This window comes from Carettochelys insculpta, chromosome 20 (assembly GCF_033958435.1).
Source record: "Carettochelys insculpta isolate YL-2023 chromosome 20, ASM3395843v1, whole genome shotgun sequence".
Taxonomy (NCBI): Eukaryota; Metazoa; Chordata; order Testudines; family Carettochelyidae; genus Carettochelys; species Carettochelys insculpta.
Window position 1 is genome coordinate 18,356,820 of NC_134156.1, and position 27,113 is coordinate 18,383,932.

Genomic DNA, 27,113 nt, shown 5'->3' on the forward strand with positions numbered 1-27,113 from the left:
AAAGTGCTACTGGACTGCTTTTTTGTTTTGATAGTATATAGACTAGCACGGCTATCTCTGTTATGTCAAAATGAGCATTCCATGCCTCCAAAGGGGAGGTTGTCATTTAGCACTTTTCAGATCTGCAGTTGCTAATGGTCCCTTCCAGAAGCTTTATCTGTTTATCTACCAAAAATCTCAAGCTAAAAAGGTAATAAAAACAATAAAATGAAAAGGCTGCAAGAAAAAGTATCTGTTCAGCAGGACAATGCCATTTGATCTACTGACACTAGAGGAAAGGACAGTTTCTTTTCTCAATTTATACTTTGCTAGAGAAGGGCTTATTCTCCATCTTTTGGAAAAGTAAAACTGCCAAATGTTAAAGACCAATTGAAATTTTTTATTCTTACTCCAAAATATAATCTGGTTTGTGCACTGTGCAGTAAATATTACCAGCGTAAGACACTTGAGGGAACCAGACAGATGGTGTTAAAATGACCTTCCATACAAACGTATGCTTTTGAAGCTATTTAACCCATATATAAGCCAAGTTTGCATAAATTCAAGTTGCTATTTAGAGTATTACTGAGGGTGATTACTCTGATGTCATGTGATATCTTCAGAATGTCATCTGGTGAAAATGGGGTAACTTTATATATAAGATTCAAACTTTTATCCCTCAATGTAGTTACAGAGTCAATCATTTTGTCCTGCATAGAAAAGTTCATAACCCCCTAATGAAGAGGAAATAAATCCTTGTCAGAGACAGGAATAAATAAAAAATAAGTTTATGAAGAATGCATATCAAATTCAAACAAGTTCCAACATTTCAATAGAATATAAGCCAAAGTCTTTTTGGGGTTTTATTCTTTGTAGCTCTTGCAAACTTCCTTCTATCTTGTTGAGTTCAGAGTAAAATCGTACCTAAAAAAGAAGAATTAAGATGTTTGCGATATAAAACTTATTAAATGCTTTTCAAATGTGGAAATAGTGAAAGAATTGCCCATCTATATGATGCACTCACTGCAATACTGGGGCTATAGCTATTCAATCCATAACAGTAGCAATCTGATGCAAAGCACAAAGCATGTAAGTAGCAAACAAATATATGTACGGTTGAACTTCTGAAATCTGGAATACTCTGGTTCAGCAACATTCAGGCAGCCACATCCGGCAGTGCTGGATCAGAGAGCCCTGGTGGCAAGGAGCAGGGGCCAGATGGGAGTCTGGCAGCCAAGAGACATCAGGGCCAAGCAGCCAGAGCTGGACAGCCAGCAATGGCAGCTCAGGAGCCATAGCCAGCATTGGCCAGAAAACCCCAGTTGGGCCAGGAACAGGTGGGATGCTAGCAGTCAGGGAACTACACAGGGAGCCTGGGCTGGGCCAGGGAAGATGCAGCCAAGTGGGCAGCATGGAGGCCAGAGGCTGGGAGCCCTGCTGGACTGGGAGTGGAGCCCAGTGGCTGGGAGCAGGCTGACGGCCCAGAGGGGAGAAATGACCTGTGCCTGGTCCAGTAAACTCCCTGGTTCGGGACTGCTCAGATCCCGGACCAGGGAGGTACAACTTGTATATTACTGAGTCTACTTTATTTTATTTCTGACACGCCACTCTGAGATACTACATCCATACTCAAATGAGTTGAGTATTGTAGGAAGTGTAACTTACTTGTGCTCTCACAAACTTATGCAAGCTAAAAAGCAATCCTTTTGCTTCTGGTAGCATCACCACAACAGTAAAATGAGCATCTAGTACCAGGCACATCCAATCCATAATCTGAAGAAACACAAATAAATCAGTATGACCCAAGTACGTACTGATATCTGACTGTCTTAAAAGATTACATTCTCAAAGGCTGAATGGGACATTTTTATTGAAAGTTTAAATTTCTAGTGATTTAAAATAAAACCCCTTTGTACTCAAGTCTTGAAGAATTTATCTTTTCTCAAGCCATTTTACAGAGATATTAATACTAAATAAATCCACTACAATGCAGAACTGATCCAGCTACAAATGTATGACATTACCAACTTTAAAACAATATTTAGTGCTATCTTCTCACCTGGTTTATGGTTGGAGAAAACATGCAAGGAAGATGCATATTTACTTTCTCACTGTACTTCATATACAGATAGTGCAGATACCGGAGAAACAGCTAGAAGGAAAACAGAATCAGACTTCTACAAACACAGACTCTTAAGCTATTTTTCCCTGAACATGCCTCTATTTGTAAATTTTTATATACTGGTTTTCAGCTACCTATGAACTTGTCTCTATTATTAGTCTAAAGACCTTTTGATACCATCTGTGAATTAGAGTGAATTTTGGAAACCAAAGAAAAAACCAGCATGGTCATGATCATGCTCACATTACAAGAAGAAATTCAACATTAACCATTGTATTGACAGACCTAATTTATTGTTACTTGAGACAGACACCAGACAGATCATGAACACAGGAGAACCTGGTTCAGTGAGAACAGATTAAGAATTACTGTATCAGCACATGAATAAGCATACCAGGTGAGGAAAAGAAAACAGATTGCATTATTTGTTGTTAAACTGTATTGTATTCATCTCATTTTTAGAGATACTGTCAATTTGGAAATTAGTCAGTTAAAAGAAAGTAGAGACTGTTGATCGGTGATTTTACAATTAACTGAAATGTTTCACCATTTTGACTACGAAAAGCCACAGGGGAAAATGTGACTAGACGAATTGCTACTGAAAATATATACATACATACATTATATAAATAGAGAGAGCGAGAATGAGAGACCGAGAGATTTTACTTATAACAGATTCACATTTTTAGACCAGAACATGAAGCAAAGTATTTTAGCAATAATTTTCAAGAAAGAGGCAGTAGTTTAGTTACACCTGTCTTCCGTGAAAATTCACTGAAATTTCATAACTTCAGAACACTTCCTACCATTTATCTTTTACCATTTATAGTTGTAATTTGAGATCTTAAACCAATACATGAAAAATAAAGATCTATGCAACTTGGAATCCAAGCAAAGAATAGATTTCTGGTTTATAGTTAAGAGCTAAACTGACAATTATTTCTAATGTGTCTAATATACTTACAATGACTTGCTGAGCTGAAAGGTCTTTCAGATGAGGCAAGAGAAATGTTTCACTATAGGCTGAATGAAGAATAGCATTTCTGTGCAGGATTATTAAGGGAAAGATTCAAGAACTATCATTTCTACAACTGGTTCAGTTGATCTTAATTTTATCAAATTGGATTCTACACTTCTTGACAGAAACGCTGTTTTGATTTCTGACTATTCTGCGCTCTGATCCTTGTGGTTACACCATGATATAAAAGTTCTCAGTGACTGAGTGTAGCATTTTTTTTTTTAAAGACAAGTAATAGTTACATCGCTAGGAGTTCCTTTTACAGCTAAACACTTAACACCAATTTCTCCTTCTGTGAAGGTAACATTTTAGAACCAGAGGAAACATTGATCAAAACTAAGTATCACTATTTTACAACATGGATGTGAACAGTGCCTAATCACCTTTTGTGTAGTTATGACCAATTTACCACAATAGACAAGCAATGTCCCCTCTAATTTTTAAATAGTCACTACAAGGACAATTACTCCAGCCAGGACAGGTTAGGCATTTTAGAACTCACTCATTTAAGTGAAAGAGAAAAAAAAAGTACTATGGACATGAATAGACTAATCAAATAAAACAACACACTGAAAAAATACAATTTCAGAAAATGCATGTGCATTGCAGGAAGTACCAAGAAGTAAAAACAAGTATGGGTTTGAATGTTTGAAAATTGTGTGTATGTGAGAGAGACAGAGAGAGGGGGGAAGACTGTGTGCATGTGTGTTTTGGCTGTCAAGGCACTCACTGAAAGCTTTTCTGCTTCTGATTGAGCCCTAGTAACAGAGAGAGAGAGAGCCGTGCTAGTTTATATACTATCAAAACAAAAAAGCAGTCCAGTAGCACTTTAAAGACTAACAAAATAATTTCTTAGGTGATGAGCTTTCACAGGACAGACCCACTTCTCCAGCTCATAGCCATACCAGAACAAACTCAATATTTAAGGTGCAGAGAACCAAAAATAGTAATCATGGTTAATTATTATTTTTGGTTCTCTGAGCCTTAAATATTGAGTCTGTTCTGGTATGGCTATGAGCTGAAGAAGTGGGTCTGTCCCACCTAATAAATTATTTCGTTACTGTTTAAAGTGCTACATGACTGCTCCTCTGTTTTGACTGAGCCCTGTTTCCCTGCCTGCACTCTGCCAAGATAGGGTATATGGGCAGGAGGGACAGACTTAGAGAAAGAGACTGTGAGAGCTGGTTGCTGGGTTAAGTCTGGAAACACTGTGCACTGTCTCTAAACCACGCACTCACCACGTGAATGGCTCATTCCAAGCTCTCTGCTGCTTTCTCCTCTGCAGAGATGGGGTACAGGGACAAGGGGATACCTTATCAGCTCCCTGCACAGCCAGCAGGAGGATCTCAGGAGCAACATGGCTGCAAAGCAACAGAGATGGAGGCACCTGAACACACAATGCCAGATGTGTGCCGCTCTGCTAACAAAGCATTTAACACTTTATCATTCTGGGTGGCCTCAGAGATTAGAGGAAACACAACTGACAAGCTTTTTAAGGTTAACAAAATGTTAAGACAGACTTTGGAACAGGGCTTTTTTTCTGGCCACACACAGTGGAACTGTGTTCTGCCACCTTTTTTGCAGGGCCACCATTTTTAAAAGGTGGCTGGGCAACTCTGAACCACACATGGCTCTTCAAGCAGCCACTTGCAGCTCCAGCCACTCCGTCTCCACCTCCCTTCCTGCCAATGAAAGAACTGGACTCACTTTAAATTGGTTTAACGGCTGGCATAGCGGGTTTGGGCCATGGGGGAGAAAGGAGGGTTAAAGCCAGCAATGGGTGGGGGCCTGCGGGCTGTGGGGGTCAGGCTGCGACAGGTTGAGACCTTGGGGGTCAGGGAGTTAAGACTGTGACAGGTTGGGACCTTGGGGGGGCGGGGGGGTGTTAAAGCCTGGCTGCAGGGGGTGGGGGTCCAGGGGGTTAAGCATGGCAGTGGGTTGGGGCTGTGGGAGGGGCGCAGGGCAGGTAAGCCTGGGGGGGGGTTAGGGCTGCAGAGGGGTGGGGAGTTGAGCTGGAGCCACATGCAGGGTTTGGGAGGGTGCTGAACAGGGGCAGGGGAGTTGAGCTACAGCCATGCATGGGGGTGAGCTGGTGGTGGGTTGTGCCGGTGGGGGGTTGTGCCAGAGCTGCACACAGAGGGATGCTGAGCTGGAGTTGCATGCAGGGGGTTTGAACTGGGGCAGCAGGTTAAGCCGGAGTGGTGTGCAGAAGGGTGGTGAGCCAGAGCCATGCTCGGGTGGTGAGCTGGCGGGGGATTTGAACCACGACCGGGGGTGGGTGGGGTTGAGCCAGAGCTGTGTGTGAGGGGTGGTGAGCTGGAGCCAGAGCCAAGTGCAAGGATGGTAGGTGAGCTGGGCTGGGGAGAGGGCTGAACTGGGACTATGCGGGGCTGGGTTCGGGGGTGAGCCAGGGTCAGGAGAAGTGGAATTTTGAACTGCACTTAACTTGCATTAATTACACATTGAGGGTTTACTGTATTTTAATTCAGTTAGAGACAATTAATGCTGTAACAAAATTAAAAGGGCTTGAATGCACCAAAGGATACAGTAGTGCTGCCTTTTGTGGTCCAACAGGGCATAATTCTTCAGTTTCCTTTGCACGGGGTTTCTGTGTTAGCTGAATATCACAACTGTCCTCCTCCATCAATTCAGAATTGAAGCCATTCTGTAGAGTTTCATTTTGTTTTTCTATTTGATCATTGGGTGCAAGATCAATGTAACTGATGACTGAATCTAAATTCACATTTGTCCCTTCAAGGCTATCATCATTTATGCTAGAGGAAGAAAGGGCAGTTCCATACACAGATTATTACACACTGTGTGTGTACATTCTACGTACAGTCAACAACACTACCAATCTTTTTATACAAAAACAATGTGTGTTAGCACTTTGACATATGAATACAGATGGAAAAACAGAAAAATCCATCTAAAATATTTCAGAATTAACATTTACAAAATGTATACTGGGAACTGTAGCACCACAAATTTAATTACAACGCCACCAGCCATTCTATGCTGAAACCTATATAAAGATTATAATCCAACTAAGTTTTGACCATATGGTATTATGTAGAGCTATATAATTTTTGTCATTAAAAGTTTACAATTATTCCAATGTTTAGCATGCAAGCTAAATCACACAACACACAAGCATGGCATTATTTCGGTCTTTGAAGTAATTTGCTAACTAACAAGGTGTTAAGTAAAAATTCAAGAATAAATACAATTTCTGGTTCCTAAAGGTTCTTAAATTATTGTCCAGTTCTTGATCTGGAAATAAGCTTAGAACACTAAAATGATGTTTTGGGAAATATATTAAAACTCAGTCTTCAGGTTAAATTAGATTAATTGAAGGGAAATATATTGCTAGCTTTCTGCTTACCTCAAGAAAGCCTTCAAGCAAGCACAGATAACTGCTTCAGGAATGTCAGGAAACTGCTGTAGACAGAGTTGCAACAAATGCACATCTGTCTTCTCCAAGGCAACTGTGATTAAGTCTGGGCATAAACTGAGGCAGAATCAAGAAGTTAGTCCCCATATTTAGACCACATGTGAATTACTGAAGCACTGATTTTGGTTTAGATTAAGGAGAGGAAGGCTAGTCCAGTGATTAGAGCACTAGTTTAGGACTTGAGACCCAGATTCAACTCTCTGCTCTATCAAAGACATTGGGCAAGTCACTCAGCCTCTCTGTACTGCAGTTCCCATTTGTACAAATGGGGTAATGGGCAACCCTACCTCACAGTGTCAGAATGATTAAATTACGAAGCACTTTGAGATATATTGATAAAAGGTGCTATATTAGAGGTACCAACATTTTTATTAGCAACAAAAATCTTATGGGTCTTTTTGTAAGAAAAACAGATCACTGTTTCTGGTAAAGGTCTCCACATTTAGACCGACAAGTAACATTTCATAACTTCACATAAATGGCTGAGTCACCTTCAAAAACTGGACAAAACACTATCTTTATTTTTAAATTAACGAAAGAGCAACATCCAAAAATGCAGGAAACGTAGATGTTGAGAGTCTCTGGGTTAGGTTAAAAGGGGTTAATAAAAAAGGTGATGTCATATTAGGGGCCTACTGCAGACCACCTAGCCAGTTAGAGGAGGTGGATGAGGCTTTTTCCAAGCAACTAACAAAATCATCCAAAGCACAGGATTTGGTGGTGATGGGGGACTTCAACTATCCCAACATACGGTGGGAAACTAATACAGTAATGCACAGACTATCCAGAAAGTTCTTGGACTGCATGGATGACAATTTTTTTATTTCAGAAGGTGGAAAAAACTACTGGGGGAAGCAGTTCTAGATTTGATTTTAACAAATAGGGAGAAACTTATTGAGAATTTGAAAATGGAAGGTAGCTTGAAAGAAAGTGACCTTGAAATCATAGCGTTCATGATTCTAAGAAACAGTGCAAGGGAGAACAGCAAACAGAGACAATGGATTTCAGGAAAGCAAATTTTGGTAAACTCAGAGTGCTGGCAGGTAAGGTCCCATGGAAAGCAAGACAGAGAAAAAACACCTGAAGAGAGTTGGCAGTTTTTCAAAGGGACATTATTAAGGACTCAAAAGCAAGCTAAACTGCTCCATAGGAAAGATTGAAAGTATGGTAAAAGACTCTCATGGCTTAGTCAGGAGATCTTGCAGGATCTCAAAAATCAAGAAGGAGTCACATAAAAAGTGGAGATTTTTAAGAGCAGATTAGAGAGATACCTATTAGGGATGGTCTACACAGTGCTTGTTACTGCTGAGAGGGCAGGGAACTGGACTCGGTGACCTCTTGAGCTCCCTTCCTGTTCTAGTGTTCTATGAAAGAACGGCATTCACCTGTATGACAGTCCTTGTGTCTGGATCAACTGTACCAGGCAATTCTGAGGGTAGAATGTTGGCTCTTTTTTACACCTGTCCACGAGACCTGTTATTACATATCCAACAGTAGCTTGGAAATCTGACATCTGTGCATTCGACAAGAACTGCCTCAGTTCCTCTTCAATATCTTTCTCAGAAGAATCCTAAAAATAAAACATTAACCAGTTCAAAAGTACAAGATGATCACTACCATATTATTACTGATCAGACTACAGCGGAAAAAGAATACTTCAGAATGTAAATTAGTGACATGCAACGTAGATGTATCTGTGTTAGTCGTATGATATTGGAGACAAAAGGTGAGTGGGTAATATCTTTCACTGGACCAACTTGTGTTGGAAAGCAACTTTTAAGCCATAGAGAGCTCTTCTCTGCAAGCTAATGAGGGTAAAGGCACAAAATTGGAAGTGAAAAAGCTGAGATTTTAAGGTTATCCTTTTTGTCATAGTGACCAAAAGATCTGATCTAAAACTGGAAGTTATAACCTTTATAATCAGATGGGACAGCTCTCTTTCAACCCTTACTCAGTTACTGTTTCTTCATTAGTTACTACATTTGCAAGGATCTTTACTCAATTTCCAATGAAACAACTTGAGTTACACCACTAAGGTTGCCCGAACAAGTTTAAAATTAATGTATTGCACATACCAAAGCAAAGAAGAGGGAGAACAATTTTTATCTCACACCCTTTGCAACAATTTCTAGGAGTGGGGCATGCAGCCAACTACAATGCCATTACCTCATCAGTTTGGGTTCACTTTAGAAATTTAAATACAAATAAATTAGATGTACAGTTCCCAAACTGCAGCAGGATACGGCTTAATTTGTTTCTAAATTGATGTGCTATAGTGAAAATGATTAGTTTTGACATAAGTATTGAATGCAATCCTATGTTTTAGGAATAATAATAGGATGGACTCTGCCTTAATTTTAAAAAGAAAGTAGCTTGTTTTACATTGTATCAAAAAATTAAGGTGTGAAGATTTAGGAAGAAGGGTTTTATGTTGCAGTATTATTGATCAGAGTGTCTCAATCCTCCATAAAAAGGTCTTATTTAAATAACAAAAAAAATTAAAATATTTCAGACAGAAAAAGTTCCACAAAGGTACAAATGTTGCTTTCACTCAGAATTTAAGTCTCACCATTTACTTCAGAACATCTACTGCCTTAAATTTGAGACCCACATCTTTGTGCAAGGTTACAATATTTAAATTATCCACATGCTGCACAGTGAATTCCTAAAACTACACTGAAAAGACATCAGAATAGCTCATTTGTAATACTTCTTGCACAATAGTTATATTGATAGATTAATCCTAATTATGTCTAACTCCTACAAGTATATGTATCAAGCAGTCAGGCTAGGAAAGGAAGAGGAGAAATGACAGAACCTGATCTGTCATTTCTGTATTTATTTATTGTGAGAGTTTCTAACAGGTTAGTAAAATATGAGACAAGGATATTTTATTTACTTACCTTTATATCTGATAAAAGCTGTTCAACTGTAAGGGTGTCTCGCTGCACCTTTGCAACACTATTCCTCCTTGATCTTAACTATAATTTAAGAGAAAATTTTTAAAAAAAGGAAATTATTCTTAAAGTCCAAGCAGACAAAACAACATAGTTTCATCAGGATAAATAGGAGCAGCATAAATGTTATCTGTGCGCCGAAGCAACAGTATGCAGGGTTTGAGGCACTGTTTCCCAAACCAGGGGGCACCCCACCCTAGATGGGCGTGGATAAACATTCAAGTGGGGGTGCACAGCAGTACCCAGGTCACCCCTATCCAATCTGGGGAGGAAGTGCCATGCCACTCCCTCCCTTGGTACTGCTCCACTTCACCCCTCGGCTGTCACTATGCCCTCATTCCCTCTCCATCTCCAGGCCAGCTCCAACCCCATACTGGTTCAGCCCCTGCCAGAGCCAACTGTGCAGTAATGGAGAAGGGCGCAGACAGAGTCCATTAGTGTAAAGGGGAGTGAAAGGGAGGGAGAAGAGAGGAAAAAAAAAAAGTTTGAGCACCACTGGCTTAAAGTCACCAGACAAACAATGTTAAGACTTCAGATCAGTTTTAAAAACATGGCTACCTGCCACAGCCAACACTCAAGTTTTGAAATAACATGCACTTATAATGCAAAGAAAAACCAAGGAAAAAAGACAACTATGACACTTACAGTTCTCTTTGATTCATTTTTAGCAATTACAGGTTGCTGTGGGGGTGGAGACGCCAGATCTTCTTCTTGAAGCATATTCCAATTTACGTATGAAGACACAGTTCTCATACCTGTGTAAACAATTATATTAAACCCACATAAAAGTTACAAGAAACTGCATTCACTAAGAACAGAAATAAATCAAGCTATTTCTCTCTCAGATAATCTCTACATTAATTTAAAATATTAACTCATTCCGTGTAAATTAAAAATCTGTTTCAATTCCATTAACTGTGTGAATAAAATTAAAAGAAGTTTATGATTAGCAATAAGTTAAAAAAAACCAAAGTCAAAACAGCTGCTGTATCAATCAAGATGAAAATAATGCATCAGTTGCTCTTAAATTGACCTTGACTCTATCCTAATATTTAGGATTAGATATCTACTTTTAACAATATTTTACAGGTCCAACAGCTGGACTGATGTTAAACTGTCTCCACAATACCCTATTTTCACAGAAGGCTGTGCTAAGAACAAACTCTGAGCCAAAAGAATATCAGATGAAATCTGAAAAGAATGGAATCTGTATGTGGGGGACTGGGATGGGGAGAGAAAAACAATGTATGTAAAGATGCTTTAAAATAAAGCTGTCAATTAAACTTCATAAGTAGTTTTATTAACAGAATTAATAAAAGTGTAACTAGCACAACAAACAGTACAGCAGCATGCTGGATAGTCAAGTTACTCCTCTTGAAAAAAATATATCCATACAAATAAATGAAGTAAATGAATGCCCAACGTTAAATATATTTTAAGGAGATTCACAATTCATAAGCACCAATGCACTTTACGATGCTTTCAGCTTTAGTGCATCCATACTACATGTAGTGTCACTGAAGTACATTACTTCATGTTTTTGCAAAAGGAACAGAATGCAAAGTTAAGTCGCTAATCAAACTATTTAGAGCTCAGCTATTTTTCTCTTATATTGGTCCTTTTCTCTTTGAAGTTTTCCCCAACGGTATGCTCTTGATAGGAGGTACGCTAAAACTGAAAGCATTCACTAAACGACGTTTGGAATCCAACTCTTACCTGAGGGTTGAGTGGCCTTGAGTTTTCCAACAGCAGCTGCCAAAGATGAAGTTTCACACTTGTATATGATTACAGTTAAAAACTTCCCATGTGTTAAAAAAAATTTCTCTCCATAACACCACAACTGCAAAATATTAAGTGCACCGTTAATTAACAGAGCACTTAGAGAAACTAATTTGAACCGCGGTACAAAAATCCATTCAATTAATAGTCTTTAAACACCTCTCTAAGATATTTCTTTCCATCTATCCTTATGCTCTTCTAGGGGACCAATGGATTCTACCTTATCAATTATATTAAATAGGAAAGAGAAGTGCTTCTTGGTGGACTTCTCAAAGCCATGTTTCTGTTAAATCAATTTATGATTTAACAAGGCTGCCTCCCCATGCCTTTTAGATAGCCCTGTAGCAGTTGTGGAAGCTTCTTCCACACAGTCTTAATGCATAAGCCCAGCTTGCCTGAGGAGAAGTGGTTAAGAGCTCAACATTTTCAAGTATTTTATCATATCATGTGTCCAAAACTTTAACTATGGCTTCAACAAGTTATTCCCCCCAACCCCTGCAGCCCACTTGTCTCATTTCAACAGTGAGATAGAAATGCCATGTTTGTTAGATTGAAACCTACACTGCCATAGGAATCAAACACTAGAAGGTACAACTTACTTGTCCTGAGGTTCCCTGGGGTAATTCTTTTGAAGTCTGCAAAGTTTGAAATTTTGTATTCCATATAGTTAGGCACCCTAGAGAAAAAGGAAAACACAGGTACATTTAAGTTGAAACTGACAGAAACATGACATTTCTCTGTAGTTTTTGTGAAAGAGAGACTTCCCAAAACAAAATGAAACGGGATTTCAGAATGTACATAAGTTATTCAGTGCTGGGTGAATTATTGCAACAAAAAAGTCATTTTGGCAAATCAAATGAGGTTTTATTCTTACTTACACTTGCAGACACAACTAATTGAAAAATTTCCAACAGGAGAGTAATTCCACAGAAACTTAATGGAACCAGGCCATGCAGCTGGCTAATTGGCAAGCAAGCTCCATGGCCTGCCCTGCTTTGAACCTGGTAAGCTTCTAGGTTGTCCTCTGTTCCTGTCTAGCCAAACCAGCAGCCAACGACTGCAAGAAGTATATCGGATTTCAGAAACAATGACATGCTCCTGGATGTCTTGCATTTCAGCGTATACTAAACCAAAATTGTTTTAGATCTTGCAGAAAGCTTCAAAATTTCATTCCTGGGGTCATTTTGCATCAAAAATTTCAAGATCTTGTGCACAATACTTTAAAATTCTGCATACTCTTGTTTCAATTGTTTCCGTGATTCATCTAAAAATACAACACATTTGACAGAGAATGGGAGAGGGAAGCACTGGAGAATATCCCCAAACTCCTTTGCCTAACAGTAATGTAGCTAGGTTTAACTCTTTATTTCTAGTGTTAAACAACAAATATATGCATCCATATGTTTAGTGTTACAGGCAACTGAAACACAAGCGAGAGCTCGGGAACTAACAATTTTAAATTGGCTATTGATTGTCTCCAGAAAGGCCAGTAGCAATAACTGTTCACAGAGCAGTTTGATAGGAGATTTTTATTCCAAATATTGAGATCAGTTCTAATCACTAAAGCACCATAAGCATTTATATGACCATACTGTCCTGTACACCACAAAGGAGCCTTAACACTTTTAAACCTGTTTTATACTCCAGGGAGAATTAAAGACAATGAGAACAATTCACCAAGCAGGCAGGATGCTACATTCTTCTCCACCTGAGGTGACACGTCTACTTCCTCAGAAACTCCTTGAAGCCCTACCCCTCCACAGTGAGCATGCTGCTATAAGTGAGCAGCTTCCCCCACCCACCAAAAGTGATTTACATCTCTATTGGCTACTATGAGAGTCTAAATCAACCTGTCTCCACTACTTTGTGGCCACCTTTGCTTCCACATAAGTAGTAATTTTTCTACAGGTAACCACAGAAAACTGCAGGGGACGTGTATTTTGCGCAGCTGCTGTGATACACAATTTCTCTGGGATTAAAATTTGACCTTTTCATTCTGATTCAGGACAGAAAAATATTGTGGAAATTAAGCCTGCCCAAGGACAGAAACTTTATTTCCCAGGCAGCTTTACTTGCAGTAGAAGTAGATAAATTCTCCTTTTGTATACTGACAAATTATTAAAACATTTGAGAGCTAGTCCACTATATTTTTAAATTATTTGCAAAACCAGGGTAGGAATACTGCAGTTTGAAGAGAAAGTCTACAGGAAAAATAGTTTCTAGTCTTAGGTTTGACTGAACAATTTACAGTTACAATCCATTAGTCACATTCCTTCAATATATAGATTACAGACCGCTCAGATGCATAAATTCAATTAAACAGTAGTTTTCAACAGTGAACTAACGTTCTGCCTGAAATTCAGTTTCCTTACCATTCCTACTAAATAAGCGAGGCTTGGACAAAAGTTAGAATGTCTAAACAGGGAATTTAGAACCCAAGATCACTCTTTCCTGTGAAGTGACCACAAAAATAATCCACCAATGAGTCTACAGGGGTAAGTGAATTTTGTCTTAGAAATTAAACAAGTCACTTCAAAGTTACCTTTAGCAATATTAGATGGAGAATCCAAACATCCCAACACTGCAATATGGTCTTTATCGAGGACGGCTAATGAAGCTGCTTTTAGAACAGTGTCAGACACTACAGTTTTGAGCAGCAGCGATTTGGACAGAATTAGCTCTTCCTCTTGGACGTTTTGTTGCAGCGACACCACAGTCTTATAGACACATCCATTAGAATCTATCAAAAGAGAATAGTGGCACTAAAGTTAAAGTTAACAACTGTGACAAACATCTCTACTTTTTCCTAGGTCTTCATACATACACCTAAGGTTAAAAAATCTGCCCATGAAAAGCGAACCTAAACACACTGACTTAAATTACGACATGATCAGTTCAGAAAACAGTGCAAATGCAGAACTTTCTTAACATCTCCTCACTGGGCACTGTAGTGAAGTGCTGCAGTCTCCCCTGACTCACAGGCAGAGGAGGCTGCTCAGAGACCCTGGTGGGTGGGCCCGGAGCCAGAGCACCTGTGCCCCGCCCCTCAGAGGGCAGTGCCTGGAGCCAGAAGGGCCAGGGGCGGGGCTAGAGGCTCATTAAAGGCCTGGCTTCCAAGCAGGGCGGAGGGCTCTGACCAGGCTCCTGGGCAGCAGGACTGGGGGACCCACTGCCAACCAGCCAGTGGGTGAGAGCTGCCCAGACCAGCCTGGGCAGAAACAGCCAAGCCTGACCTTGGGCCAGTGCCCTAACGGGGCCCTCGCGCCTGTGGCAGGCCCCCTCCCGAGGCCCTGCCAGGGCTGGGGAGACTGCCCGTGGCCAGTTACCCGGGGGTTCCAGAGGAGCACAGTTCCGGAGTCCTGCCCGACACCCGCAGCACTGAGGCCTCCGACAGTCTGAAACCCACGGTCCTGCCCCCGGGGGACTACCCAAATGATGTCAAGACATCTGACTGGCCAGACCTATCAAGGGCTACCTACCTGGAAGAGACCCACCAGCCTGGACCTGCTGATCAAGCTGACCAGTACCCAGCACTGATGGAGGTCAAGGTAGGAAGTGGCCTGGGGAATGCTCCCCCTGAGCCCATGGTGGTGTGTTGTGGTTTGGATCCCCACTACCAAGCTCAGGGTGAGAGCAATCATTAAGGCCCCGGGCTGGGACGCAGTGGATTGGGAGGGCCTGCGTCCTGCTACCCTACCTCCCTGGAGGGGCAGCCCCTCGCCTCTCCTGAGCTGCCCCGTTTGGTGGCTAGCTTGCTTACCTGAGGCCCTGCCCTGAACTGATAGCTGGGCTTCCAAACTGTTTGTCTGTTGCCCTGCCCTGAACGGAGGGTCAGGCTTCCTGCCTGCAGGCTTGCCTCCAGCCGTCCCTTAAAGGGAACAGGAACCCAGAGTCGGCTGGACACGGAGAGGGCAAGCTGTGGCGGCCTGTGCCGCCTAAGAGGTGGGGACTGCCACTGACAGAGGTTGTTACAGGCACCCTATACCATGATCAGGAGTAAGACTAAAAACATGTTCTAGTTACTATTTCTACCTTCTGATATTTTATGCAACATTTAATATTAAGAAGTTACTAGACAACTCAAACAGCTGTAGTTAGCTTATACATTTCAACTAATTGCATACATTATAAAATAAGACTTACACAAACACAGGAGGGTGAGAACCTTGTTTTTTGTAAATGCTGTAAAACACAGTGGATGGAATGATTCTTCTTGTTCAAGCTTGTACTTGTATAGGCTATCAGGGTTAATCTTCTGCAAGTACAAAAAGTAATTCCCATTCTAAAAAAATAAAAATAAAGATTATGGCTATTTTACTGATAAAACAGACATATACAACAGCTATTTTTGTAACAGACTACTCGTAGTGAAATAACATCTCATTTAGAATTATGAACCTATGCTTAACTGGCCATGCTGCAAAAATAACTCACATGAAACAGTTTGCAAAATTCATGCCAAATAAAGTGACATTATAAACTAATACAATACAAATGGATTTACGTGAAAGATGATATGACAGTGGAAAAAGCCATTATTGTAGAGAATTACTTTCAGCCAATAATCAATAACATACAAAGAAGGAGTCAAAAGCAGGGATGTAAACATCATTCAAAAAGTCAACTGATTAGTCATTTAAAATTACATAGTTTAACTGAGATCACTTGGCCCAGCCTGGCTGCTGAGCCAGGGCCCCTCTGGATGGCCTGCAGGCATTTAATCATTAAGGTCTGTTCATGGTAAGCAGAATGCTTATTAGTTGACCTTTTACATCCCTAAAACTGATGCTCAAGAAGCCATTTCACTGGTCAAATATGAGATATTTTAGGAAGCTGCTGGGTTATTTGTGTGGAGGGAGGAAGGGGTGAGTCTTCTCTATCCCAAGACTGGGAATTACTTATGACGGTTCTCTTTAACTTAGTATTTTCCAACTTTTGTTTTAAGATTTCAAAACAAAGAATGACTGGTGCTTGTAGGCACTCAAGTACAAACTACTGCTACTACTACTACTGTTCTCATTTTAATTGCTCTCTAGATTTGTACCAAAACTAATTTACCTCCCTGGAAGCAAGAACATCGCAGAGTTAAATGAGTCACTTTGTAGAGATATGTACAATATTTCAGATAATTATACATGAATTCCTCCCTCTTCACCAAAATGACACTGAGGGTCACCGTTGTAAATAATTAGTACCATACACAGCACAACCTCAGTTGCGAACACTAGAGTTATGAACTAACCAGTCAAACACTCATACAGGACTGTAAGAACATAATCAGGCAGAAGCAAAGACCAAAAACAACCCCTCTACCCTCAATACAATGTGATACCGTCTTAAAATAAAGAGAAAGTAGCATTTTTGTTCTGCATAGCAAAATTTCAAAGTTATATTGGCTACGTCTACACTTACTAAAAGCTTCAAAATGGTCATGCTAACAGCCAATTTGAAGAATACTAATGAGGCGCTGAAATACATATTCAGTGCCTCATTAGCATGCCACTGGCCGGGGCATGGTTTGCTCGCCAGTGGCTCGTCTACACGGGTTGTTTGTGAAAGGACCCCGCCAACATTGAAATCCTCTTAATCCTATCAGCTGATGTTTTGATTTTGATGTTGATGGGAGTCCTTTCGAAAATGACCCCCGTCTAGATGAGCGATGGGCGAGTGAACGACGGCACGCTAATGAGGTGCTCAATGTGCATTTCAGTGCCACATTAGTATTCTTCGATTTGGCCATTAGCATGGCCATTTCCAAGTTTTTAGTAAGTATAGACACAGCCCTTAAGAACTGCAATAATATTTTGTTCACTTAAACATTTCAGAATTATGAATAACCTCCATTGCTAAGGTGTTTATAACTCTGAGGTTCTACTTTATGCAAAAAATGTAGCTTTAAAGTTATAGGCCGCACCAAGATTTATTTATTTTCTTTTAAAGAGGTCACCACTTTTCTTCATTATAATTAAAATGCCCTGACTCTTCCTCATCCCTGGAGTAATGAGAACAAGTTCACAACTCCTGAAAAGCTAGAAGACATTCTGTAGATTTTTCAGCTAAGTCAGACTAATCATTACAAGACAACAACACAACTGCAGTATGGATTCAATTAAACAGTTAAGAGAAATTACAGTACTTTATATATAGACATTTTATATTTAAGACATTAAGATTTAAAACCCTGTTATTTCATAGATTTGCTGTAACAATTTTTTTTTTAAAAAAAACACTTACTTTCTCAGTAGTAAAAATTAAAATGGGCTGTTGAGTTTCCATGAAAGCTTCACTCCACCTAAAATTAGAAAGTTGTAGGATTATTTTTTGTTACAAGTAAGAAGAATTGAACATTTGTAAGTGGCAATCCACTAAAAATGCATAACCAATAGGGTTTTGAAGTGTTACTTCAAAAGTATCTAAGTATATTCTTTTGGATGCACTGTCAATTGAACTGATGGCTAACATTATAATCTTCAATAACCTAGACACATTATATATTTGTACTTTAAATTTATACACATTCTCACTTTAATATGCCACAGATAGAAGTTCTCACCTCTGCAGCACACACAAGACAGACAATAACAGACTTAGAACTTGATTCGCATATGACTGTCAATTCTTTTGATTATGAAGCTACCTCCCAAAAATCGTATCACTCACCTAATGACTTCATCAGAGATAACATTTTCAATTTCTTGTTGTGGTGCTGCCAGCAGAACATCCAAGGTCCGCACAGCGCCCCTACTGAATAGCACAACTGGCTCTGTGTGGGGTAGTGAATGTATCCGATAAACCTCTGCTGCCAGCTGCAAGGAGAGATTTCTCTTTAAAAGCTTATTTTACAGTTACAATTCTTTGTCCCCAAGATTCTTACATTTGATTTCTTGATTTTCATTTCTACAGGTTTCTTATAAAAATTGACGAGCAATAGAATGCTGTCAATGCAGAATTCCATATAATGGCATCCAAACAAGTTCCATTTTTCAGAAAAAATGATGCATCATTTCACTGTTGAAGGATGCAATTGCTAGAAAAATTCCAGTTGCAATTTAATCAGTATCACATTTCTGAGTCACATGAAGTAAATTACAGTCAAGTGACACAAGCAATATCTACCAGCCAGGCCTCATAAAAAGCACAAAATGCAAATAAACATTTTCTAATAGAAAAACTTCCCTTTGTTTTGGTAATGTCTCTTTTACTCACAGCAATAGGCTAGGAAAAAACCTTACACACTGAAATTTACTTAGCCCAGCGTCCCTTTCAGAAAATCCCACATCCCACAAATTCTATTGCTTCTAAAGAGTTATAGTGGTCCTAGCAGCCATTTTAAGTCTACAATATGCCAGAAAGATATTTAATCCTAAGCATATGGGTGAATTAGAGGTTAAACCTCTGGTCCAGTATACTCCCATCTGGTAACAAGGGTAATCCAACACAATGTTAGTTAGCCGGACAACCACTTTTCATGGGTGTGGCCAAGTTTCCCATGGTCCCATAAAATTTGTTTACAGCTACCACTCCTGACTTTCAGTGCCCTGTGCTGTTATTTAGCTCTAATGAATCCCTAAATGTCTTCTAATAGCCCATTAAGCAGTGGAAGTGCTGGTAATGCTGCTAAACAATGATCTTCCATAGTCTGGCAAATTCTCTCATTCAGCATCACTCACGTCTCAAGGGTGCCAAACTAGAGACATTCAATGTGCAGTACTATTCTGTACTATTGTAAAACAAATTAAAGGCAACAACTGAAAAAAGTCAACATTTCTCTGCAAAGCTAACATCCTCTCTTCCAAAAATTCTAATTTACAGTTAATGTATATTTTCTCTGAAAACTTACTGTTGCTTTGAATGCTTTATCCAAATTAACGTCTTCATCCTTCCATATTCTTAAAACCTTTAAAATATAAATGATTTTATAAAAATGATGGAACAGTCCACTTGCTATACACACAAATTGGCATACAAGATCTGTGCTTGAAAGCAGATATATCAAGAAATTCTGAATGAATTCGGAATTCACAAGGAATGACCTTAATCAGAGCAATCTTATGAGAGTTTGTGTTGAAGAGACAGCTAGAGGACCTAAGAAGGAGAGAGCAGGAATTCAGCACAGCCTCAAGATTACATTTGAAACAGTGGTTGGGTAGATTTTTGAAAACAGAATATTACAGTAGATCGGATTGAAGAAAAACAAGGTAAGCCATAGGAGGATATACTGAAAAGAAAGAAGAAGAAAATTTCAGGTGAAGGGAGTTGGGAGGGGATATGATCTAGGCTACTCTCTACCAGATGAGGACCCAGGCTGGAGAAATATAAGGAGGGTACACTAGTACTAAATATAATTCACAGACATAAAGAAGTGTATGACATGTAAGGAAACAAACCTGTGGTTATTTATCGGAAATATAAATAAGTACCAGCTTTTTTCAATTATCCATTCAAAAGAGGACAGCAGAGAGATACGGACACTAACAGAACAGGAGATGTGAAGGTGTGAACTTACTGCAATCATCTTAATGGGGAATTGATACAAATCTCACAAAATATTTATTACTTTACAATTTATCTATGCTTATGTATGTCAGCTGAAAAGACTTTATAGTAAAGAACCTGTAAGTTTTTTAACGGAAAATAACTGAATACGGTGCTTTCAAAATGAGGTATTTTTTTCTTGTTTCCCGCCCCCACGTGTCCATTCCCAATGCCGCATGCCATCTACTTCATTACACATACAAAGATGGAATAACCGAGGTGCTCCGAATTCTGATGGTGTGCATCTTGGGGTATTCCAGCATTTGAGGAGCTCCAACAGAATAAACAGCATTGATTCTGGAAAATTCCAGACTTTTCCAATGCTTCAAATAGCTAAATCACAATCAGTAATTACTTTTAACTTATTGAGAACTGCATATTATCAAATACTGAAAAACAGATCTCTCACCTTATCATCATGGACAGCAATGTATTCCCCAGTTTCAAAGTGACATACAGCTGGGCACGTAATAGTCTGCTCTTGTTTGACCGACCAACAACCCAGTGGCTTTTGGTCAGAAACCTAGACAAGTGAGAATAATAAGTAATTTAGATGTCCATGCATGAATGCAAACATAATGCCAAAAAGGGTAGAGTCGAAACTAAAGCAAAGTTCTATCTGAATATGGAGTTTATATTAACACAAGAACTGACACTCTGTATCAGATGTGAGGTCCATATAGTCCTGGCTCAGACGGTGATTGGTATCAGATGCTTCTGAGAAACATGAAAGAACTTCGTAACAGGCAAATGTGTGGCAACCCTCCTTCCCTATCAGGTTTCAATCCGGTCTCTACATTTTGAAAGACTAGTCTTTTCTTGCACATTCTGCAACTGCAAGAAGTCCTGTGGCACCTTATAGACTAACAGATATTTTGGAGCATAAGCTTTTGTGGGCAAAGACCTGATGAAGTGGGTCTTTGCCCATGAAAGCTTATGCTCCAAATATCTGTTAGTCTGTAAGGTGCCACAGGACTTCTGTGTTCTCGAAGATACAGACTAACATGGCTACCTCTTTGATTCTAGAACAAGTTATTCCAAGAAACCATCACAAACTTTGCATGAATAATCTTTCAACTCTGTCCCATTGTGCCATTTGACCACTTTATGTGAGTAGCTGTGGTACACCATTTTCATTGCTCTTAAATTTTGCTTCCTTTTTGTTCTCTCTATACTGTGCCCTCAGTTATCTTTTCCCTCAATGGGAGACCAGTACTAGAGCTCTAACACATTTATACTGCTACACTTTGTGATTTGCATCCCTCTGTTAATCATGGAGGAATTACATAAAACCTAAAAATCCCAACAGAGATCAGGGTTGTATATGCAGCAAGACGCAGTCCCTGCACCAAAGAGTTTTCAGCAAGCAAAAAATGTAGACAATGGATGGGAGAAAAAAAATTATTAGATCAGTGAACTTTTTTACTTAGGTCTGTCAAAATGAAATGATTTGCATGCAATGTTATACCCTTGTTGATACCACGAACATGAAGAGTTCTCTGTAAGATTGTTTCTCACACCAACAAAATTTGGTCCTCGTGAAAGATACTTGATGAGTAAAGTTAACTACGGGGTTTCATTATTTCTTGCTTCCAACACCAGCAGGCAATGGAGATTGTACAAAGTGGTAAACTGTCATGCTTCATGACAGTTCGCATAGGGTCCGCAAATAAATGATCTACACTGCCAACCACAGCACTGTGCAAGAGACTAGGTATGCAGCAAAGCAGTATGGCTGAAGGAAGTGTGTGTTTTTTCCCATACCCTGAAGCTATGTCTACACTAAAACAAACTCAATTTTAAGGCACTTAGCTCAATTTTACAATGTGCCTGTCTTCACTGCAAATACCATTAGGTCAATTTTAATGGATGCAAAGGCTGACTTTCTTGCACTGAGGCAGCATAACATCAAGCTTGAATTACTGCTAGTGGGGAAACAGTGTTACTTTAAAACAACTTTATTGGCTTCCAGGGTGGCCCACAGGTATCCGACAACGCCCCACAGGTGTCTGTTCAGCCCGCTTTCATTCCCGCTGTTGTCCAGGTATGAAGGAAGTAGGTAACAGGAAGCCCAGGAATTTGAATTCATTTTCTTTCTGACGAGAAGGGATAGCGCAGCTCAGGAGCCATCCATTGCATCTAGCCACCACATCAAGCCATCATGGCTATTCAGAGTTCTCAGGATTTGAGTTCTCCAGGTCAAAAAGGAGCTCCAGCATGGAGACACAGCGAGATCCTGGATCTCATTTATGTGTGGGGTGAAAAATCAGTGATGAGCAGACAGACTGGGAAAGTGAAATGCAGACATTTATGACAAGATTTAGTGGGATATGATCAGGATAAGATATGCCTGAGATGCTCACCAATACCGGGTCAAGGAGCTCAGGCAGAACTAATCACAAAGTAAACTGTAAAGTGTGGGGGGGGGGGGGGGGAAGTTTCTTGGCAAAATGAGAGAAGCCAATAGGTGATCTGGATCATCTATGGGTCATCTCTCAAAATGTGTCGCTACAATGAGCGGCTGGACACCATTCTTGGGAGGGAACCCTAGTCCCTGAAGCTAACAAGGACTCTTCTGGAGACCATGCTCAGGACTCTGGTGGGACCAGAGAGCGGGAGCAGGAGGCCAATGAAGAGGACAATGCTGACATTCAAGAAGCACCTGAGGAAGCTGATTCTGGCAGCCTGGAGCTCTTCAAGCTCGACCTTGAGCCAGTCCCCTCTTCACTGATACCTGAAGCTCCAGCATCCAGCAATGGTGCAGAGTGCTCTTCCGGCAAGTATATTTTTAGGGTTGCAGTGGGTTGCAGCTGGATTAGGGTATAGGTTTACTTCTGTGGAGCACATCAGCACATTTTCTAAACTGCTACAAGCAAGTTGCAGCTCAAGCTTGGTGGATCTATGTCCCTTAGAACAGTTTGAACAGCTTGTTAATATTTCTGGGGATGGCATGCTTATCCTTTTCAGAGCTCTCCATAAAGGTCTCAGCCAGGTACACTTATTTTTCACAGAAAGTTTTGGGTGAGGCTTGACTTATTGTGGCTTGCACGATGGGACCCCTTGCCAGACCAGGCAACCAGTAAGTGATCGGGTATGATGGCACCACACAGCATTCCAAATTTTCCAACACTGTGCTCACACAATATGAGCCTATTTTCTTTTTCACTCTGTTATTCTTAGGAGACTGACATCTCTTTTTACAACCTAAAAGAGGCATAGGAATTTTGCTAAGAATTTTTCACACTGCTCCCTGGCCTATTAAATTTTTAAGGACCACCCTGTCTCACCACATTGCTGGCAGGCTGTGTGTCTCCCCCTCCACGTGGCTGGCAGGCTCTCCGGTTCTTATCCCCTCCAGCCACACTGCTGTCTTTCTCCCCCTGCACAGAACTGATGAGGAACTGCCAAGAAACTTGTCCCTCCCCCGGGTTACAGGGACAACCCCCTACCCCTTAGTCCGCCATGCAGCCAGTGGGCTCAAACCCTCCACACCACCACGCAGCTGCTGGGCTCTACGGACGCTGCTCCTGGACACCACCATGTCCAGCGCTGGCTTTCCATTCCTTAAATGTTTTTTCCCCTGCATAGGATTGATGAGGAGCTGCTGAGAAACGCTGTTTCCACACTTCAGTTTACAGGGATGACACTCCCTCCCCCACAGCCCGAGCAGCTGCCAGGCTGTGCTGCCCCTGCAGCCCCAACATCTGTAAATCAACAAGCTCTTACCACATCCGCAACCAAATTGTGTGGATAACTAATAGCTTCTGTTTTGTACAGATTGATTCAGTATCATCCTTAAGACGACAAAAGTGGCCTTGCAAAACAAAAGTTGCAATGATTGTCAAACAAAGACCCATTCATTCAATGGGTAAATGCTCTGTGACATTTAAAAACTGTATCTAAATTTTGACCTTCACTGTCTTCAACAGGCAGCATGTGCGGGGGAGATAGGGTTACTGCGATGAGGTGAAAAAAGAGATCCAAACAGGGCATCATCCTGCAGTAACTTGAAGAGGCTGACAGGGAGTGAGCCAGAGCTTCTGCTAATCAGAAGTGGACAGAAGTGGCAGCAAACCATGGTCCAGTGCACAAACAAGGGCTCAGCAGAACTCCTGACAGCTGACAGGGAGGAAGCCAGATACTGCATTCCATGCTGGAGCTGCAAAGGGATGCCTACCACAGGACTCATTATGCAGCCTCCATACCCTGTTGCCCAGCCTCCACTTGATATGGTTTGACCCCCGCACTTGAAGAGGTCCCTGAATGTGGGGAGGGGGAAGAGCAAGGACAGTCTCTCACTCCATGCCCAGGACCTCTCCAGCTGCAAAAGGCTCACATTCCACCACATGCGATGCCAGGATTCCCAGTTTCTCTTACCTACCCCTTCACCCTCCCACCCGGTAAATAAAAAGAATGTTTTCTGTGAAAACCACAGTGTTGTTTATTGGCTCACGTGGGGGTGGGGGTTGCAGTTGGACATGCTTTCAGTAAGGTTAAGCACACATCCTTGCAGGGCTAAGAGTGGTGTCACAATAGTTACATGCAGCAGGTTCTCATAGTTGTCTGCTTATTCACAAAGCTATTTTTCAAAGCCTCCCTGATTACTGTTGCTTTTTCATATGCACTTGTGAATGCCCTTGTGTCCAGCTTCACATAAGCCCTGCTCATGGCATCTACCTCCGTAACCAAGGCTGACTGGAAATTTTCCCCCTTTGATTCACAAATGTTACGAAGCATATAACATGCTGCAATCAAGGTGGGGATATTGGATTGGTAAAGGTCCAAATGGATCAAAAAGGATCTGAATCTGCCTTTTAAACGCCCAAAGGCACATTCCACTGTTATTCTGCACTTGCTTAGTCTGTAGTCAAAGTGCTCCTGGCTGCAGTCCACGGTGCCCGTGTATGGCTTCATGAGCCAAGGGAGCAGGGGGTAAGCAGGGTTGCCCAGTAACATTATGGGCATCTCCACCACACCAATCTTGCTGTTCTGATCTGGGAAGAAAGTCTCATCCTGGTGTTTTCTGCAGAGACCGGAATTTCCAAAGACTTGTGTGGTGCACCTTTACTAACTATCCCATGTTGGTGAAACCGCTTTTGTGATCCCACCAATGCCTGCAATGCCATGGAAAAGTACCCTTTGCTGTTTATGTATTCTAAGGCCACGTGTATGATGAGGCTGTGTGTTCCATCTATTACTCCACTGCAGTTAGGAAACCCCATGGCAGCAAAGCTGTCCAATATATGCTGCACACTTCCCAGAGTCATGGTCTTCTGTGTCAGACAGTCACAGATTAAACTGGCTCCCTGGATCACCATGGACCTCAGTGTAGACCTGCCCACCCCAAATTCATTTGCCACTGACTGGTAGCTGTCCAGCGCTGCAAATTTTCACAGAGCAACTGACACTCACTTGTGAATTGTCAAAGCAGGTCTCAATTCTGGTATCATTGTGCTATCAACCAAGGGACAGCAAATCACAAAGTTCCATGAAAGTAGCCTTGTGCATGCAGAAGATCTGCAGCCACTGCTGGTTGCCTGAGACATCAAAAATAATGCAGTCCCACCAGTGTGTGCTGGTTTCACATCTCCAGAACCCATGCTCCAATGCAAGCAATGCATCCAGTGCAGCCAGTGGCTCTGCATTCCTGTTCTTCAATATCATCTGCATCCATCTGATCCTCTCACTGCCTTTCTCTAATACAATACTGTATGACACTTTGGGAAGTAGTCATAGCACACTGTGCAATAGTTATAGACTGTGCAGGATCCATGCTAGTGCTGTACAGCAGCATGAGCCCAGGGCAAGCTTTTGGAAAATGGCCCAAAAATGGCACAAAATTCCCTGATTCTGCCCTTTGCTTTCCCAACAGCAGGGGGAATGGGGGTATTGCACTCTAGGATGATGACATCAGACACCCACAAGCACTTGCAGCACATTTTCCCCCCATAACACACTGGTACAAAAACCCACAATACAATGGGGTTCGAGGCACTGTGGAATAGGTACCCACTATGCATTGCTGACACAGTTGAACCTAGCAAAAGCAATAGAAACGAACTACATTGACTTTCTGTTCCTTTGCAGACACATCTTTGACTGTATAAAATCTAGTGGTACAAAGACCAATTCAATATCAGACTACATAAGCTGTAGAACAGCGAGTTGCAGAGTGGACGGCCAGGCTAGTGCTATGTGCTGAGCTATCAGACAGCTCACCGCAGCTGTTTGAAGCCAAGGGTGGGTGCAGAGGTTACTGCTCACACAGCTGGAGAGCCAGCTGCGCTGGAGATGACGACGAGCAGGAACACAGAGCAGGAGATACATCCCCGCAAGCTGCGCAACCGTTACCCACCGCTTCCCCACGCTCGGCGCCCGGCAAGCAGAGAGTCAGAGCTGCTCGAGAGTAGGCGGGGGCGCGGGGAAAGGCAGGCGTCGGGGCTGCCCGACAGCAGGCAGACAGCAGCCTGAGATGAGCTCTGCACAGCTGCTCCGTGCCCTGTATGTACAAGCGAGACAAGCCGGCCTGGGAGACGGGGCTGGTATCGCTACCGAGGCAAAGGAGGCTCCGCACAGGGGTCCCGCCTATGAGCACGAGGTACAGTGGAAAATCGCACTCGGGTCTCACGCGGTCCCGTCCCATAACGGAGCAAGGTTCCCCCGAGAGAGCGGCCACGTCGGCCGCCGAGCTGGGCCCCCACCTGGTAAAGGGTGGCCATCCTGCCTCGGTCGGTAAGCAGCACCCGGTCGGGATCCGGGCCGGGCTCCAGCCCCAGGAGAGCCTGGCCAACTCCTGCTCCACCACTGGCCGTCAGGCCGCACAGCGTGAACTCCTCACACAGCACCGCCATCTTGCTCAGCCGTCGTCTCTCGCGAGACTTGGAGAAAGGACGCAAGCAAGGCGAAGCTCTGAGAGAGAACCACCTGGGACAGAGGGGAGTGGATTCGCGCGCATGCGCACGAACAGGCAGCGCATGCGCACATATCCAGGAGGACGCACGCGCGCTTTCCGTTACGCGCGTTGAGGGAGTGGCAGCGCCACCTACTGGGAGGGGGGAAGGCGTTTGATAGCAGGAGGCTGCTCTGCAGGGTTCGTGTCGATGAGCACCTTGTGGGTGCTAGGGCCCCTGCTCCTTCTGCCACTGGTGTACAGTGAGACCTTGGGCAAGGCAGAGCCTTTTCAGGCGGGGAGGTTTTTACCCTCTCTGACTGGTGGGAGCTGCGGGTTCAAATCCCGCTCGGCGAGCTGAGCAGCACTTTCTTCCCCCG

At 41.9% G+C, this 27,113-nt stretch overlaps 1 protein-coding gene across 1 annotated transcript; it reads right to left on the reverse strand.

Moving 5' to 3' along the window:
* Window positions 1–430: 430 nt before the first annotated feature.
* NOL11 (nucleolar protein 11) lies at window positions 431–26,704 on the reverse strand. Its single transcript, XM_075014476.1, has 18 exons — window positions 26,546–26,704; window positions 20,254–20,367; window positions 19,150–19,206; window positions 17,970–18,115; window positions 17,544–17,601; window positions 15,453–15,591; window positions 13,852–14,049; window positions 11,909–11,985; window positions 11,247–11,370; window positions 10,176–10,285; window positions 9,477–9,554; window positions 7,959–8,143; window positions 6,505–6,630; window positions 5,666–5,893; window positions 3,066–3,144; window positions 2,039–2,131; window positions 1,645–1,752; window positions 431–903 (listed from the first exon to the last, which is right to left on the reverse strand). Exons 1-18 carry the CDS (start codon window positions 26,693–26,695, stop codon window positions 790–792), a joined length of 2,184 nt encoding a protein of 727 aa, XP_074870577.1. The 5' UTR covers window positions 26,696–26,704; the 3' UTR covers window positions 431–789.
* Window positions 26,705–27,113: the final 409 nt, after the last annotated feature.